The sequence below is a fragment of the Leucopleurus acutus genome, assembly GCF_964270905.1.
Source record: "Leucopleurus acutus genome assembly, chromosome: 3".
NCBI classification, from domain to species: domain Eukaryota; kingdom Metazoa; phylum Chordata; class Mammalia; order Artiodactyla; family Delphinidae; genus Leucopleurus; species Leucopleurus acutus.
The window spans coordinates 71,523,394-71,539,940 of record NC_139145.1 but is presented as its reverse complement, the minus strand read 5'-3'; the positions used below and the strand labels follow the sequence as shown (position 1 = coordinate 71,539,940).

At 43.9% G+C, this 16,547-nt stretch overlaps 1 protein-coding gene across 1 annotated transcript in view; it reads left to right on the top strand.

Annotated features, from left to right (window-relative positions):
- Positions 1–3,019: 3,019 nt before the first annotated feature.
- The window catches only part of LMNB1 (lamin B1), a 67,791-nt gene continuing 54,263 nt past the window's right edge, over positions 3,020–16,547 (top strand). Inside the window, exon 1 of the mRNA XM_082836038.1 lies at positions 3,020–3,449. Within this exon, the coding sequence (XP_082692164.1) occupies positions 3,091–3,449 (359 nt within the window). The 5' untranslated portion in view covers positions 3,020–3,090. The remainder of the gene's footprint in view (positions 3,450–16,547) is intronic.

Genomic DNA, 16,547 nt, shown 5'->3' with positions numbered 1-16,547 from the left:
AGTCTCTCCTTCTCTTCTCCCTTCCTACCTACCCCCATCCTAGTCTGGGTCCCTTCTGCCCAGACCTGATAGGTATCCTATGTTTTTTTGTCCCAGATCCATAAGACATACAGAAAGTAGGGCAAATGTCAAATAAATTCACTGCATGTAGCGAGGCAGCTGTGTGTTTTGGGAGGAGTTTCAAAGAGGTAAGTGATGCCATGGGAAGTTGAAGCTTGGTGGCAATATATATGGCCTAACCACTAATCAGAATACGTGCACTGACAAGTAAGTGAAGGTTTATAGAAAAAAATCAGACAGAATATTTGAAATCATGATTGTCTTTGTAAATGCAGGAGCATTGTCACCATACTCATATAGTATTTGCTACTTCTCATTTATTGGGGAAAACAGTGGTGGTAATGGGATTGCAGGAATTCTTTAAATGAAGAGGGCTGGGCACATTTAGTATGAAAGAGCAGGGATGAAAAAGGCCTTATTCCAGGTACGGAGTTAGGCTTGGGAAAAGCCAAGAGAATAAGAGAAGTTTACATTTAGTAAAGTGCCTGACAAAATGTTTGCGCAAGTACCTAATTCTAAGGCTAAGAGGTTTTCCATCTTTTTTCATTGCTTTTGGTAGGAGACACAGGATTACTATGAGTAAGGATTACTCTTTAGCCTTCCCATATTATGTCTAAACCCTACACATATTACTTTAATTATTGCAAACCCCTGCAAGGTAGGAATCATCCCCATTTCCTATGAGGAAACTGAGGAGTAACTTCCATAAAGTTACATTTCTATCAACAGCAAATCCCCAACCGTCTGACTCCAGTGTATTTGTTGTTTCAGCTAATAGGATATAATCTGAGTTTCCTAAAACAATGAGATTGAGGGATTCTCAAGCTTTCAAGGGAAAGGTTAGTGGGGTTGAGAGCAGTAGAAATCATGCCTGAAATCATTTCACATACAGTCTTCAAAAATACTTCCCTTCAAAAAAGGGAAGCCCCCTTTTCAACTTTTTAATTGTCAAGGGCGTTAAGGAAGGAGGTATTTTAGATAACAAACAGGGTAGGAAATAGAACCGTTAACAAGAGTATCATCACTAATAGCCCGGAAATTCAAGGAGGATGATATTCAACTGGTGCCCTTCACTAATTATGTGCATGATTAATATTTAAAGAACATTCTAGGGCTTCCCTGGTGGCGCAGGGGTTCAGAGTCCGCCTGCCGATGCGGGCGACGCGGGGTCGTGCCCCGGTCCGGGAAGATCCCACATGCTGCGGAGCGGCAGGGCCCGTGAGCCATGGCCACTGAGCCTGCGCATCCGGAGCCTGTGCTCCGCAACGGGAGAGGCCGCAACAGTGAGAGGCCCGCGTACCGGAAAATAAAGAAAGAAAGAAAGAAAGAAAGAAAACATTCCAGTCTTCATTTCTGCCATTATTAAGGTAACTAACCTGTAATTACTCTACCGATGCGTCCCTAAAGGGTTGAGTTGGCCTTCCAGGTTATAGTTGAGGGCGAGGCTCTGGAGGCGATTGAAACCGCCTGGGTTCAAAGGCAGTCTTGTCGCCTGCCGGGCGGCTGTAAGGAAATTCATCTATTACGTGGATACATTTTCAAATGGAAGGAATCTGGTTCCCACACCACAGAATGTGTGGATGGATAATCCACGAAAAGCCCAGGGCAGGGCACATAGTAAACTTCAGTAAATGTTAAGTCTAAAAGTTTAGAAGTTTTAAAAGTTTTCAGAGGGATTGATGGACATTCTATTAGAACTGTGGTCAATTACATTTCAGGGGAATCCCTTTTCAAAGCAAAAAGCATTTCTACTTAAGTTTTCACAAGTTTCGATTTTGATACATGGGATTTTAGTGAAGCATGACCATGAAGAGCTTGTGCTATTTACTTAGTAACATGTTAATCATATCACTTGTGAGGTGGTTTTGATTTTATAAAGCCCTAAATTGTTAAGAAATAAACGGATCGGGGACCGCCCATCAGCACTGGCTTTTCTGTGGTCTTTATCCATCTGCTTCAAGACACGCGTGCGTCAATTTGATGGGAGGAGGTGTTTTGCTACACCGTTTTCCACCTGAGAGAAAAATAAAGGTTTGCACTTGGAACCCGCACGCAGTTGGTCTTGAACCTCGGACACCAGCGCTCATTACATAACTCCACAGCGGTCGGGCCTCCAGGCCGTTTTCCGAACCCTCACCGCGGGGCGGGTATAAGGTTACAACGCCCGCGGTCATCCCGGGCTCTACGAGTTGTGCGTGTGTCAGTTAGAGACGTTTACATTTGAATTTCCCTGAACCGCCGGGTGTGGGCGGCGGCACGGACCCGCCCCGGAAGCCTCTGGGCCCCTTCCCGCCATCCGCCGACCCGACCCGATAAGCGGTCCCCGCGCGCTGGTGGGAAAGCACGGCCGGCGCGGAGCCCAAAGCCGCCGCTCGAGCAGTCCCCGGCACCCCTCCCCACAGCCCTCAGTCCTTCCGCCCCCAGCCACGCCCAGCCGGGCGCGCAGAGCCGACGGTTGCCTGATGGCCAGATTTTGAATTTACAGGCCCGGCCCCCGAGTTGCCGGCCCCCCATTGGCCAGCGACGGTCACGTGGATACGCCGGAGCGCGCCGGCCATCTTGGGGAGCGCGGCGCCGCGGCCCGCGCCACCTCCGCCCCCAGCGGCTCGCAGCCAGCCCGCCCCTCCGCCCTCCTCACCCCGCCCGCGGCTCAGCGCCGCCTGAGAGGAAACAAAGTGCTGCGGGCGGGAGACTCGGCGGCGGCAGCGGCGGCGCGCGGACTCTGCTCGGCTCTCCCGGCCACCCTCACCCTGTATTTCCTGAGCGTGTGTGCGCGCGTGTGTGAGTGTGTGCATGTTTTCTTACAAAGGACGTTTTACGTTTAATTGATTCGTAGTCCTCCCCCTTTGCCCTTTGTGCTTGTAACCCCTCTCCCGCCATCCCAGGTGCTTCGTCCTTCCCCCCGACGTCTGCCTCTCCGCGAGCGCGGATCGTCGGTTCGTGCCTTCCCTCACGCTTCTCCGCCTGACGCCCCCTCCGTGTTCCGGCGCTGCCCGCGGCCTCAGCGCTCAGCTCTCCTCGCCGATCGCCATGGCGACAGCGACCCCCGTGCAGCAGCGGACGGGCAGCCGCGCCGGCGGCCCCGCCACGCCACTGAGCCCCACGCGGCTGTCGCGGCTGCAAGAGAAGGAGGAGCTGCGCGAGCTCAACGACCGGCTGGCCGTGTACATCGACAAGGTGCGCAGCCTGGAGACGGAGAACAGCGCGCTGCAGCTGCAGGTGACGGAGCGTGAGGAGGTGCGCGGCCGCGAGCTCACCGGCCTCAAGGCACTCTACGAGACCGAGCTGGCCGACGCGCGACGCGCGCTCGACGACACGGCCCGCGAGCGCGCCAAGCTGCAGATCGAGCTGGGCAAGTTCAAGGCCGAGCACGACCAGCTGCTCCTCAAGTGAGTGCCGGGGGCGCAGCTCGGGCGGGAGGGCGAGGGCCGGGGTGCTCACGTCCTTCGGAAGGGGCAGGGTCTCGGTCTCTAAGAAGGAGAAAGAATCTAGTGTATTTCAGCGGGGGCGGGGGTCGCGCGGGGGTCTCAAGCTGTAGTGATGGTGGGACCGGGATGCACATTTCCCGATCCTGGATACCCAGTGGGACTCGGCGAAGTGCGCGCCTGGGGCCGCCAGCGACAGGCGACCGGCTTCGGGCCTCGGACCCCGGGATCCAGAAGGCTTTAAACGCGCGGAGATCGGGCGGGCGCCAGGTGCGGGGAGGTGGCGTCTGGGCGCGCGCTCGAATGCGCGCCCCGGTTTCCGGCCAGGCCCGAGACAAAGCATCTGTTGGGTTTGCGGTGCAGGAATGGCCGGCCGGGGAGGACCGGCTGCCCGCCTGGAGAATGAATGAGCTCTGCGCGGGCGGAGAGAGGAAGGGGAGGGACCTGCCTCCGGCGTCCCGGTCTCCCGGGGGTGGGTCCCGCTTTGGCGCGCTCAGTCTTTGGCCCTGTGACATTTTGCGATCTTTCTGCGCCTGCCTTGGGCGAAGAGGGAGGGGCGGAGTCTGAACTGCGCGCCACTGTCGACTCTGGGCAAGTTCGGTGTTCAAGCTGGTTAGCTTTCTCTGGGGAAAGGTGTCCTTTCTTTATGCCGAGACAGGCCGCGGTCTTTGGGTGTTTCTCTGCACCGGACTCCGCAAGCTGGGTTTTTTCACGTCTTGGCCACCGTTCTCGGATGGACGAACCGCCTGCCCTCCCGCAGCAGTCCTCTCCCCTAGCTTTTGTATCGCCCAGACATAGTCATTTGCTTTTTCGGGTGTAGGGGAGACCCAGCTCAGTCCCCGCATCTGTCCTTATGTTGACAGGCCAGGGCAGGTGAAAGGGTGTTGTGTAAACGTGGAGAGTTGTGGCGAGGGAGAGCTTGTAATTTTTTCACATAAGAGGGTCTGAATTTTTCAGTTCAGGGCACACGGGTAAACTAGCAAGCCTTTGCCGATCCTACCTTGCCTTTCTGATGAGCAAAATGGCATAGTTATCCTCAGTAGGCAGCTAGTGTTGATGTCACGCTTTAGAATATTGCTCGGTTTGCCTCCAGAATTCCGGTGGTCTTCATCCCCTCTTGCCAGTTGAAATCTCTGGAGATACCTGATTCTGACTTTGACTTTGTGTTCCCCTGAATGTCTCTCTGTCTCCGTGTAAATGTTCCTGTCTCAGTCTCTGTGATTTTCAGTATGTGAATCTCAACTTCCCCATCTTGTTAAATACTTGAAAAACGGTTCATAAAGAATATGTGCACTTGGTAAAAAAAAAAAAAAATTGTATAGACAGGCTTATAGTGAAAAACGATGTCTCTTGCCTCCTTCCAGGAGACAATCACATTTAGCCTTTTTTGTTTTTATTTCTTTGAGTATTTAGTTCCACAAAATAAAAATAATAATAAGCTTATGTTTCTGTTTCCTGGATTTTCTAATCTTTGGAGTCGTCTTTTGAAATGGGTCAGTTCACTCACTACTGTCTCCGTCTTCCTCCAAACTTTTCATTACTGAATTTCTTCATATCTTGGATGCCATTGCTTATATGATTCACCATTATCACATGTACCACTAAGAAGAAAAACTTAAGGGCCAACTATGCAGGATCCGTCCTGTTGGACCCACCCTGTTTTCAGAGATGTTAAAGTGTGACACAGATTAAGTATGTTACCTGCCAGTCACTGTTTTATGTAGAGGATACAGAGATTTGAAAAAAATAAGTTACTGCCCTTATGTTGATGATAGGGGAGATACCCAGCAAGCGAATAAAAATTGTATTTCAGCTAATCTGAAACATTTTGATGCTGGTGCTTTTATAATCTTTTCAGAAGGTATCCACTGAAGGTTTTTCACACAGTAACAAGACTGCCACCTGGCTGACTGTAGTTGTAAAATGCTCTGCATGGATTGTAAAATGCATGCTGGTTTCATCAAGATTAAAAAGTGAAGAATATATGTGTTAGAATCAATGAAATCAGTGAATGTGATATAATGTTAGGATAACAGATACTAGGGGAATAAAAATAGAGCAGGGTGAAGGGATGGTATAGTTAAGGAAGGCCTGTCTGAGGGCTTGACAATTGAAAACAATTTTCTTTGAGATGTCAGGTAGTGTACTGGGATTTTATAGATAGATAAATATCTATATATAACTATATAGAGAGAGCCTGAACATATATATCTATTAGGATTAGATGTATTTTATTTTCTGATGTGCCATCAATTCCTCAAAACATACCACATTTTACTTTCATATTTCAATCCTGACTTTCTTTGTACAATTTTGTTCCTAAATAGCCTTCCATTTTTCTTGCTGATTAAAGAAAATTTTGCCTTTAGCATATCTTCAAACTTTTAAAAGATATCTAATCATAATATCTATTATATGAGGCTACTTTCTTCCCTTAAGCTCTCTGCTCTTAAGACATGATGTGCAGTTGACGTCCTAGGAATTTACCTGATTTAGACCCGGTTTCCTCCTGTATCATATATTTTCAGTTCCTTGATTTCTTCCTTCATTTTATTGGAGAACATCCTTAAGTTACTTATTCAGAAAAGATGGCAGGAGGTAGACTTTCCAAGTCTCGTGTATCTGAAAATAATTTTGATTTTTGTCTCATGCTTGATGAATAGTTGGGCTAGGTATAGAATACTGGTTCAACATTTTTCCTTACAGCTTGGAAAGTATCATATTGCCCCGTTGTCTTCTAGTAGCCAGTTGTTGTTCATGTCTACCTAATGCCAGTCACAGTTACTTTCTTTTGGTAATTGCTTTGCCTCTCGGGAAGCTTTGGAATTTTCTTTTCTCCTGGTTTTCTGGGATTGCATGGTGATAGGTCTAGGTATGGATATTCTCTTATGCATTGTAGTTGTTTTAAGCAGGTCCTTTCCATTTAAAGTCTTGGTCTTTGTTTAGCTCTGGGAAATTTACTTTTTTCTGTATGTTTTCTGTGCTCCATTTTCTTTGTTCTCTCTTGTTGGAATGTTGAACTCTTGGGTTTCTTGTTTCCTTATACTTTTTTTCATCCTGGGAAATTACTTTGCTCTTCTCCAGCTCAATAGTGACATTTAAAGGCACAAGTCATACTTTTAATTCCAAGAAATCTTTTTGTACAGGTATTTCTCTTTTTTTCAGCTTGTGTTTATTTTTAAGGATGCATTATTTTCTTTAATCTGTCTGAGAGTAATATTTAGGGTTTTCTTTTTAAATTCTCTTCTGTTAATTGGATTATCTCTTTTCCCTCCCTGGTCACTTGTTCTTTTTCTTTGGTTTGCTTTTTATCTTCCTACTCATTTTTGTCAATTGCTGATCCTTGGTTGTCTACATTTTCAAATGAAGAACTAGGTAATGCTTGAATATTACTGCCGGGTTATTTAGGTAGCTCCTTCCCACTTTTCTGAGTGTAAGAGCAAATTAGGATCTCTTTATGTAGGAATGGGATGTATTCTTGGCCAACTTGTTGGAAAGCCTGCAGTTATGTTAAAGGGTGCCCAGGAGGGTGAGGTGCAAAGCTGTTTCATGAGTTAATCCCTCATTTTAAGTCTGCCTTACTTTCTCCTGTAGCCCCTGTGTGCACGTTCTGTGGTAGGTACTTTTATCTACATTTTTTTTTAAGCCACTAAGTTTTTATTTTTTTTTAATTAATTAATTTATTTATCTTTGGCTGTGTTGGGTCTTTGTTGCTGCACACAGGCTTTCTCTAGTTGCAGCGAGTGGGGACTACTCTTCGTTGTGGTGCGCAGGCTTCTCATTGCAGTGGCTTCTCTTGTTGCAGAGCATGGGCCCTAGGCACGCAGGCTTCAGTAGTTGTAGCGTACGGGCTTAGTTGCTCCGGGGCATGTGGGATCTTCCCGGACCGGGGCTCAAACCCATGTCCCCTGCATTGGCAAGCAGATTCTTAACCACTGTGTCACCAGGGATGTCCTCTACATTTTATCTACTAGAAATTTGTTGAAATGTTTGCTAATGATCCTTTTTCTGTTCACTTTCTTGCTATGGGTTTATTCGTTGTTTACTGCTTTTTTTTCTTAATATTTGTTTATTTTGGGCTGCGTTGGGTCTCCGTTCCTGCATGCGGGCTCTCTCTAGTTGTGGCGAGCAGGGGCTACTCTTGATTGCGGTGCGTGGGCTTCTCATTTGTGGTGGCTTCTCTTGTTGCTGAGCACGGGCTCTAGGCGCACAGGCTTTAGTAGTTGCGGCATGTGGGCTCAGTATTTGTGGCTCGCGGGCTCTAGAGAGCAGGCTCAGTAGTTGTGGTGCACGGGCTTAGTTGCTCTGTGGCATGTGGGATCTTCTCAGACCAGGGATCGAACCCGTGTCACCTGTGTTGGCAGGCGGATTCTTAACCACTGCGCCACCAGGAAAGTCCCTACTGCTTTTTTATTAGGGTCTAGTGGGGAGGTCAGTGCCTGTGCATAGTAATCCTTGGAAATCTTGGAAATATTTTAATTTTGAACAATAATTGAAGTACAGTTTGTAAGATGAAAAGGAAGAAATGTTTTATTATCTGTTTGGGTCCATTGAGCTCTTTCGTTTAAGAATAATTTTCTGTAACTTATTTGGAGTTAGAGTCTTTGTAATTAGTCTGTTAGGAGGATTTAGATTAAGAAAGCAAGTCTTGGGGCTTCCCTGGTGGCGCAGTGGTTGAGAATCCGCCTGCCAATTCAGGCGACACGGGTTCGAGCCCTGGTCTGGGAAGATCCCACATGCCGCGGAGCAACTAGGCTTTTGAACCACAACTACTGAGCCTGCGCGTCTGGAGCTTGTGCTCTGCGACAAGAAAGGCCACGATAGTGAGAGGCCCACGCACCACGATGAAGAGTGGCCTCGGCTCGCCGCAACTAGAGAAAGCCCTCGCACAGAAACGAAGACCCAACACAGCCAAAAATAAATAAATAAATTAGCTTTCATTTAAAAAGAAAGAAAAAAAAGAAAGCAAGTCTTGAGATAATTATAGATTCCAAAATTACTTAGTCCCTTTTTGGTTCTTTAGCATACAACATACCTCAAAGACAGAAGAATTCTTGGAGACACTTGTCCTGCTAGAAAGAATTTGACAACGGCTTCTGTGCAGGTGGTCTCTTACAGGGAAACTGATCTTAGATCTAAGATATAGCTACTCCAGTTCATTCCAAGCCTAATTATATTTCATTGGAAGCTTTTTTGAATACTTGCCAAGAATGATGATGAATACCATCAGTCAACACTTTAAACAAAAAAGCAAAGAAAAATTGACTTAATTGAGAATTTCAGAATTAACTAATTCTGCAGGAAAACTAAATATAAGAGAAAGTTATGTTTAACAGTTGTTCAGTAACTAATTTTGTGGATGCATACATTTTTTTTTTCTTCAGTGGTACAGATCCATAGTCTTTTATGTAAAACCCTTATAGCCACAAGTGTTTGGAATTAAAAGCAATTCCAACTTTAAGAAGGTAGTATGATGCGTATACTGTATATGACACCCCAGTGGGGTCTGGGGTAGCACTCTATGTGAAACAGGTATTTCTGCAGGGAAAGATTAATAGTCACAGTAAATGGAGAAAGACAACTAAAAATAGTCTCATGTCCATTCAGGTCAAGTTTTGTCACCAAATGAATTAATGAAAATTTAAGTTTTAGAGCTCTGGGATTACATATAAGAGTAATGATTCATGTTTTTTAATTGACTACTTCTTAGTAACTTCGCTTGACTCATCAGGTTCTAGAAGTTGTGCTTTATTCCTCAAACACAAATAAATTTGATTGATTGATTGGTTCACAGTAGATATTCAAGCTTGAAAGGATGCAAAATTGACTCTAAAGTCATTTTCTCTTTTGAGAATTATGAATTAATTAGGAAACTGGAGATGGGGGCTCACTGGAATATAACTAATATAATGGATGCTATAGCATTGTTTGAGATGCTGAGCAAGTCAATTTACTGTCCCTTCATTAAAAAAAATATTTTTAAAAGGATGTCCCGGGACTTCCCTGGTGGCATAGTGGATAAGAATCCACCTGCCAGGCTTCCCTGGTGGCGCAGTGGTTGGGAGTCTGCCTGCCGATATAGGGGACGTGGGTTCGTGCCCCGGTCTGGGAGGATCCCGCATGCCGCGGAGCGGCTGGGCCCGTGAGCCGTGGCCACTGGGCCTGCGCGTCTGGAGCCTGTGCTCTGCGACGGGAGAGGCCACAACAGTGAGAGGCCCGGGTATCGCAAAACAAACAAACAAACGAACAAAACAAAAAAAAGAATCCACCTGCCAATGCAGGTGCCACAGGTTTGATCCCTGGTCTGGGAGGATCCCATATGCCATGGAGCGGCTAAGCCTGTGCGCCACAACTACTGAACCCACATCCTGCAACTACTGAAGCCCGTGTGCCTGGAGCCCGTGCTCCACAACAAGAGAAGCCACCGCAATGTAATGAGAAGCACATGCACCGCAACAAAGAGTAGCCTCTGCTCACCACTAGAGAAAGCCTGCGCGCAGCAACAAAGACCCAGTGCAGCCAAAAATATAAAACTAAATCTTAAAAAAAAATAAAAAGGATGTCCCAAGAAACATAGTTTAGTGTATTATAGGTATTGGGCCTCAAAGCCAGTGTTTTCAAATTAGTCTTTGAGATACTGGACAAAAAATTTGTTATTTAAAGCAGAATTTCCTATCTTTTCAAAACAGATGGTGCTTCTTTTTAAATATAATTTCATGAAAAGAAAAGTTTTTCTCAAAATAGAATAAAGTGTAATGTTGCTTGTATTTTTTTCACAGTATATATGCACCTGAAGATTTGTAGGCTTCCTACCTTCGTCCCCAAGCAAGTTTTGAATAGGATAGGTTTGAGGTTGAGGGGATCAAGCCTACATAGTATATTCCTTTGGGAAAACGACATTCCTCTGATTTTGCTTTGTCAGTATGTTAGTAAGGAAACTTCTGTTGGGAAATTTGGATTTGTGTGTTTTCGTTAAAAAATACGTACAGATGTTTACGTGCTACTCGCATGTATAATTGGGACACTTGTCAGTCACAGTAGCTTGAGATACAGTAGTGTTAAGCAAGAACACTACATGAAGTTGCACATTCCTACATTTTGTGACTTGGGGCAGGTATTAATACTTTAATTCTTTGAGCTTTCATGCCTCATCTGTGTAATTGGGATGAGGCATAACTAGTAGTTTTCTGAATCTCAGGAAGAATTAAGAAACCCAGATCTTTTTCTAGCCTGTCATTTACTTGTCTCATAATAACGGGTGGATTTTTATCAGAATTGGCTATTTGAATAAATTAGGAAGTATATGGAAGTGAAAGTAAATCAGATAAACTATTTTTTTCTCTTTCTTTGGGGAGAAGGGGGTGCTGGGGATTTACTGTATATTTGGACTTATTGTATATGTTTACTGTGTTGACTTTCTACATATTTTGGTCACACAGAATGAAATTTAGGTGCAGGGCTAAACAGTATCTTCAGGGTTGTTTTAACATTAATATTTTTCAGTTTTCAAACCTAAAGTAATAAATGCTAATCTGCTCTAGGGACTTCCCTTTGTAGGTAGAATAATTAATTGAAAAACAAAAATTTGATCCCATATATTACTTGGTCTTTTGTTTATGTCCATATTTTGCCCTGGTAGAAGCAAGTTGCCAGTAACACCCTTGCCTTAATATGAGAGGTATAAAACTTCATGGTAAATATTACTTTAATTTTCAAGGGAAGAACAGGAAGGATAGACGCCTAGAATTGGTGTTAAAGTCTAGGTGACAGGTCCTAAGTAATGAAACCATCATGATGCTTCCTTCCCATGCTTTCAAAGGATGTTTGGTAGAGCGTATCTTTTGGAGTTGTTTATTTAAACTAGGAGGTTAGACTAGGTAATCTTCTGGTGTACCCAGGCTCAAGGAAGTAAACACACAGAATGAAAGATAAAGCACTGTAAAAATATGCTGCTGAATGTTTTTTTTTTTTTCTCCATATACTCCATTATGCTTGTTCTTTTCATTTGTCCAGATGACTTCACCTCAGGTATTTCTGAGTTAGAGATCTTTAGACTATTGCATCATCACTGTAGGTCTATTTCATGCACAAATAGTGAGAATGAGCCTTAAGTGTTAATTGGGTGACGACACCCTGTCTAACTGAAGTTCCCAATTATTTCTGGGATCCAGGGAAGTTTCCTAATCAGAGTTTTTAACTTCTTCTTTTTTTTTTTCCAATATATCTTTCTGATAAAAGGGATTGTGTTTTGGCTGTTATATTTGGGAAATTTTAAAAAGCTAATTTTTTTGTTACACAAAAATTATATATTCATTATGGAAAATTAGAAAATACAGATAAACACCAAGAAGAAAATAAAAGTCACCCTTAGTTCCATAAATAAGAGCTCTAAGTTTTTCTTTTTATATCCATATTATTAACGAAAAATGGGTTCATGATAAATATTGATGCATAACCTTCTTTCATGCTACACTGCTTTGTGAACTTCTTTACATGTCAGTAAATGTGCTATATCGTCATTTTGAAGATACGTCAACAGCCTTTAATGGGTAGGGTTAGTTTACCGTGACCAGAGATGTCAGCTTTGCAGTGACTACCTAATTTCTCAGAGGCCATAGAGGGCCATGATTATCCTCTTCCCGCTTTCTGACAATATCAAATTTTTTCTCCTGGTTAACATATTGATAAAAATGGTTAAATGTTAAACTAATTTACTGGTGAAATGTTAACCATTGGATAAAGTAATTACAACTTGGCCAGTTTTTGATGCCAGTAACAGCATATGGGTGTCCATTTGGGGGAATTTAATTTTAATTTCTGCAGGTTCTTTTTAGTTCTCGATCATTTTTATTGTTGTGCTCATGTTGCAAACATAAAGGAGTAAAAAGATCCACATTTGGGTCATAATCTTAGGTTTCTGCTGATATCTTTGCTGTAGACCTAGATGATAAGTGAGACTTTCCCTAGCTAGTATGTTTACTTGGTCCTTTTTTTTTTTTTTATGGTACACGAGCCTCTCACTGTTGTGGCCTCTTCCGTTGCGGAGCACAGGCTCCGGACGCGCAGGCTCAGCGGCCATGGCTCACGGGACCAGCCGCTCCGCGGCATGTGGGATCCTCCCGGACCAGGGCACGAACCCGCATCCCCTGCATCGGCAGGCGGACTCTCAACCACTGCGCCACCAGGGAAGCCCTACTCGGTCCTTTTTAAATTTAATTTTTTGCCTTTATTGCATTTGTATGTATGTATGTATGTATTTATTTATGCATGCGATACGCGGGCCTCTCACTGTTGTGACCTCTCCCGTTGCGGAACACAGGCTCCTTAGGCGCAGGCTCAGCGGCCATGGCTCACGGGCCCAGCCACTCCGCGGCATGTGGGATCTTCCCGGACCGGAGCACGAACCCGTGTCCCCTGCATCGGCAGGCGTACTCTCAACCACTGCGCCACCAGGGAAGCCCCGCATTTGTGTTTATTGATCATAGGATTATACCACTTTTATAGCTAGGAGGGGACTTGGATCATCTGATCTATCCAGCCCACTGTGTAGGTTCAGAAATTGAGACCTAGAGAGATAAGAATACTGGTACAAGATGCGGGACAAAAAGAGCTAACATTTATCTTCTGCTTATTGTGTTTGCCAGGTACTATGCTAGGTGCTTTACAGACACTGTCTTTTAAGTGTTATGATAACCCTGTTTGGTGGGTGAGGAAACTTGAGGCTCAGAGAGGTTAAATATTTTGCCTGGGATAACTTAGCAGATCAATGGCAGAGCTAGAATAGATCCTAGCTCTGTCTTCTAGCATTGTTACAGGGTTTTTACGTGGATCATGCCATTTAATACCGACCTGAAGCAGGCCCATGGAGCGCTGTCATCTGTCCTTGGACTTGAAGTCTTACATAAGACAGTTGACTTTCAGGTTTGGGTGCTACTTTTGGAAATGGTACTAGATGTGAGTTTTTCACAGTGATATTTGAGATAATCTTGGATTTGTCAGGAGGGTGCAGTAACTGAGGCAGCTGCTTGAAATACTGAGGGCTTCATTTGCTAATAAGGAAAGGCTAAAAATGAATTACTGAAAGAGACCTCTTTTGTCTTTTCTTCCTTGTTGAAGAACTTCCTACTTTACTCCGTGCCTTAATAATAACTTTAAAATAAACTAAAATCTCTAAATAAGTCTTGAATACTCATGGCAGAAATATTGTTTTCATTTTTTATTCAGCACACATTTGTGGAACAGGTACTGTTACGAAGTGCAGGCTTGTACTGCTCCCCACACAGAAGGCCAGTAAATTGAGAAACGAGTTGTTGGGGCAAAGAATAGGGACTTTATTTGGAAGGCTAGCACACCAAGAAGATGGTGGACTAGTTTCCCAAAGAACCATCTTGCCTGGGTTTGGGTGCTAGTTTCTTTCAGAACAAAGAAGGGGAGGTGAGGGGTAAAGTAAAAAAGGTGATACGTTGTTGCTAATATTTCCTGGTTCAGGCCAGAACGGGAGGGGATATGTTCATTTCTTCTTACCTGCATCCATTCCCAGGTGGGCCTGGTTAGGGTATTCCTAGTGAACTAAACGAAGGTATTTTAGCTTAACTGGGAGACAGGGTTCCTGGAGATGCTCATTATGTATACTTTAAGCTGTAGGCAACATCCATTTAATGATTAACTTATAGCAAAAGCAATAGAATACAAAGGTTAAAGTAGAAGAAACAGATCAATATGGAGTCAGGTTCTTCCCTATTACAAGTACTACATGCCAGGCCTTGAATCAGATGCTGGTAACAGGGAGATGGGACACTTAGTGCCTGTTAACAAGTTGCTTACAATGTAGTGAGGAAGACATAAAATGCACTACAGTATTGTGATACTGTAACTGCAATATGCTAGTACAATGTAACAAATGCTGTGATAGCAGTATCCACATCTTGCTATGGAGAAAGGGACTACCCCTTTCTCCATACCACATAAAGCAGAGTAGGAGCTTTGTAAAGTTTTGAGAGACATCCCAGAGGAATTGGGGAGGCAGTGAAATCTGAGTGTTGAGAGATAAGTAGGGTTGGCTTCTAAATGGAAAACATTAGTAGAGGTGTTGTCCTGAAAGGCAAGGAGATTTACAAAGGAATGGTAGTACAGTTTTGGTGTGATAAGGCCTAGAAAGTATCCATTGACTTTGGTTCGTGGGAACTTATTGTTGACTGTGAGGAGCATCTAATGGTAGAGAAGAGCAGTAGGGTCAAAGCCACTGACCATAATTAAGGAAGAAATGGGAATAAAGGTCATGAGTTTAGGTCATAAAGAGTATTTGATGTGAAAGGAAGAAGACATTCTTAAAGGTCGATTTAAAGTAGGTTCTTACTCAATGTTTATATAACAAAACATTGGATAGGGTACCAGAACACTTATCCCTCTAACATTCTGCACTAAAAAAATGATTGCTTCACTGCCTTTGCTTAAAACACTTTAAGTGGCTTCCAGGATAGTAGCTTCTAGGATGAAGAGTAAAATCCTCAGTATTACCTAATACTAGGATGGCCGTATAATTTAGCATTCAAACAGGGTTACTTCCTTCTTGGTGTGAGAGAGGGAGCTATTGATAATTATGCTGGGACACTGGCATCAATGGAAATTACCCTAGACAAACTTGGACATACCTAAAAGTTCTTCTCTTCATGAGCTGGCTCCTGAATGACTGTGGCTTCAACTCACACCATACTTGGTCTTGCTCTCTCCTCTCCAACCATGAAATTTTTTATTCAGTCCTGTTTACCATGCTGTCTCTTAATAGGGCCTTTGCATATGCAGTTTCCTTTGTCTGGACTTCTGTCATCATTGGGTTAACTCCTCCTTAAACCTCAGATCTCTAATTCATTTCTTAGGGAAATCTTCCCTATCCGGTTTTGTAAATGTGAGCTTTTACAAAAAAACCCCCCAAACCTGTGACTATCCAACAAATGCGTATGTGTGAACATAATTTAAGGATTCAGAGATCTCCAAGACTTCTTATGAAAAAATTAACTTCAACTATTTTAACTGCTCCTTTGATATTTATCTTGATATCTAAATGGCATTATTGACTTTGTGCCATGGAAGATGAGGAATTGACTTTTGCATTTTGTTCTTCATAACAAATTTTTCTTCCTCTTATCCTCCCAATAGTCATACATTACATTTTAGTTGAGATTAGTTTAGATCAGTTTTGGTATATAAAGTATTATTTCACTGTGTTCTGCTGCAAATGCATCTGTAGCACCAATTCGCTCATATGTGACTGGTAAATAGAGAAATGATATTGTAATTAGAGGTTGTATTGACTTATATATGACTTTTCCTAGTAAAGGAGAGTCAGAATATCAAAAGTAGAGTTCAGAGGGAAAGAAAGCTCTGATTTCAACTCTATTTTAAGAAAGTTAAAGGAATGCCTGCACCCAGGATTCCCTCCCCCAGAGAGGTGTGCACCACCTTTGTTCTTGTAGCCGGGGTTGTGTTCAGAGTCTATTTCTATCTCTAATGTCTCAGTTTCTGCAAGCCAGCATGGCCACTCTGATGTTGTTGTGCATCTCTGAGCATCTCTTGAGGCAGCTCTAGACACACTAAACTGACTGCTTGCATTGTCCAAGTCATCTCCTGGAGTACTAATTATCATCATTATTATTTTTTAAAATTTATTTTTATTTTTAAAATTTGTTTTTGGCTGCGTTGGGTCTTTGTTGCTGCACGTGGGCTTTCTCTAGTTACGGTGAGTGGGGGCTACTCTTCGTTGTGGTGCATGGGCTTCTCACTGGTGGCTTCTCTTGCGGAGCATGGGCTCTAGGCGGTCGGGCTTCAGTAGTTGTGGCATGCAGCCTCAGTAGTTCTGGCTCGTGAGCTCTAGAGCGTAGGCTCAATAGTGTGGCACACGGGCTCAGTTGTTCTACGGCATGTGGGATCTTCCCGGACCAGGGCTCAAACACGTGTCCCCTGCACTGGCAGGTGGATTCCTAATCACTGAACCACCAGGGAAGTCCCTGGGGTACTAATTATGTTACTGCTAGTGCTCTGGTTACAAGGTTGCATAGGTTTTTA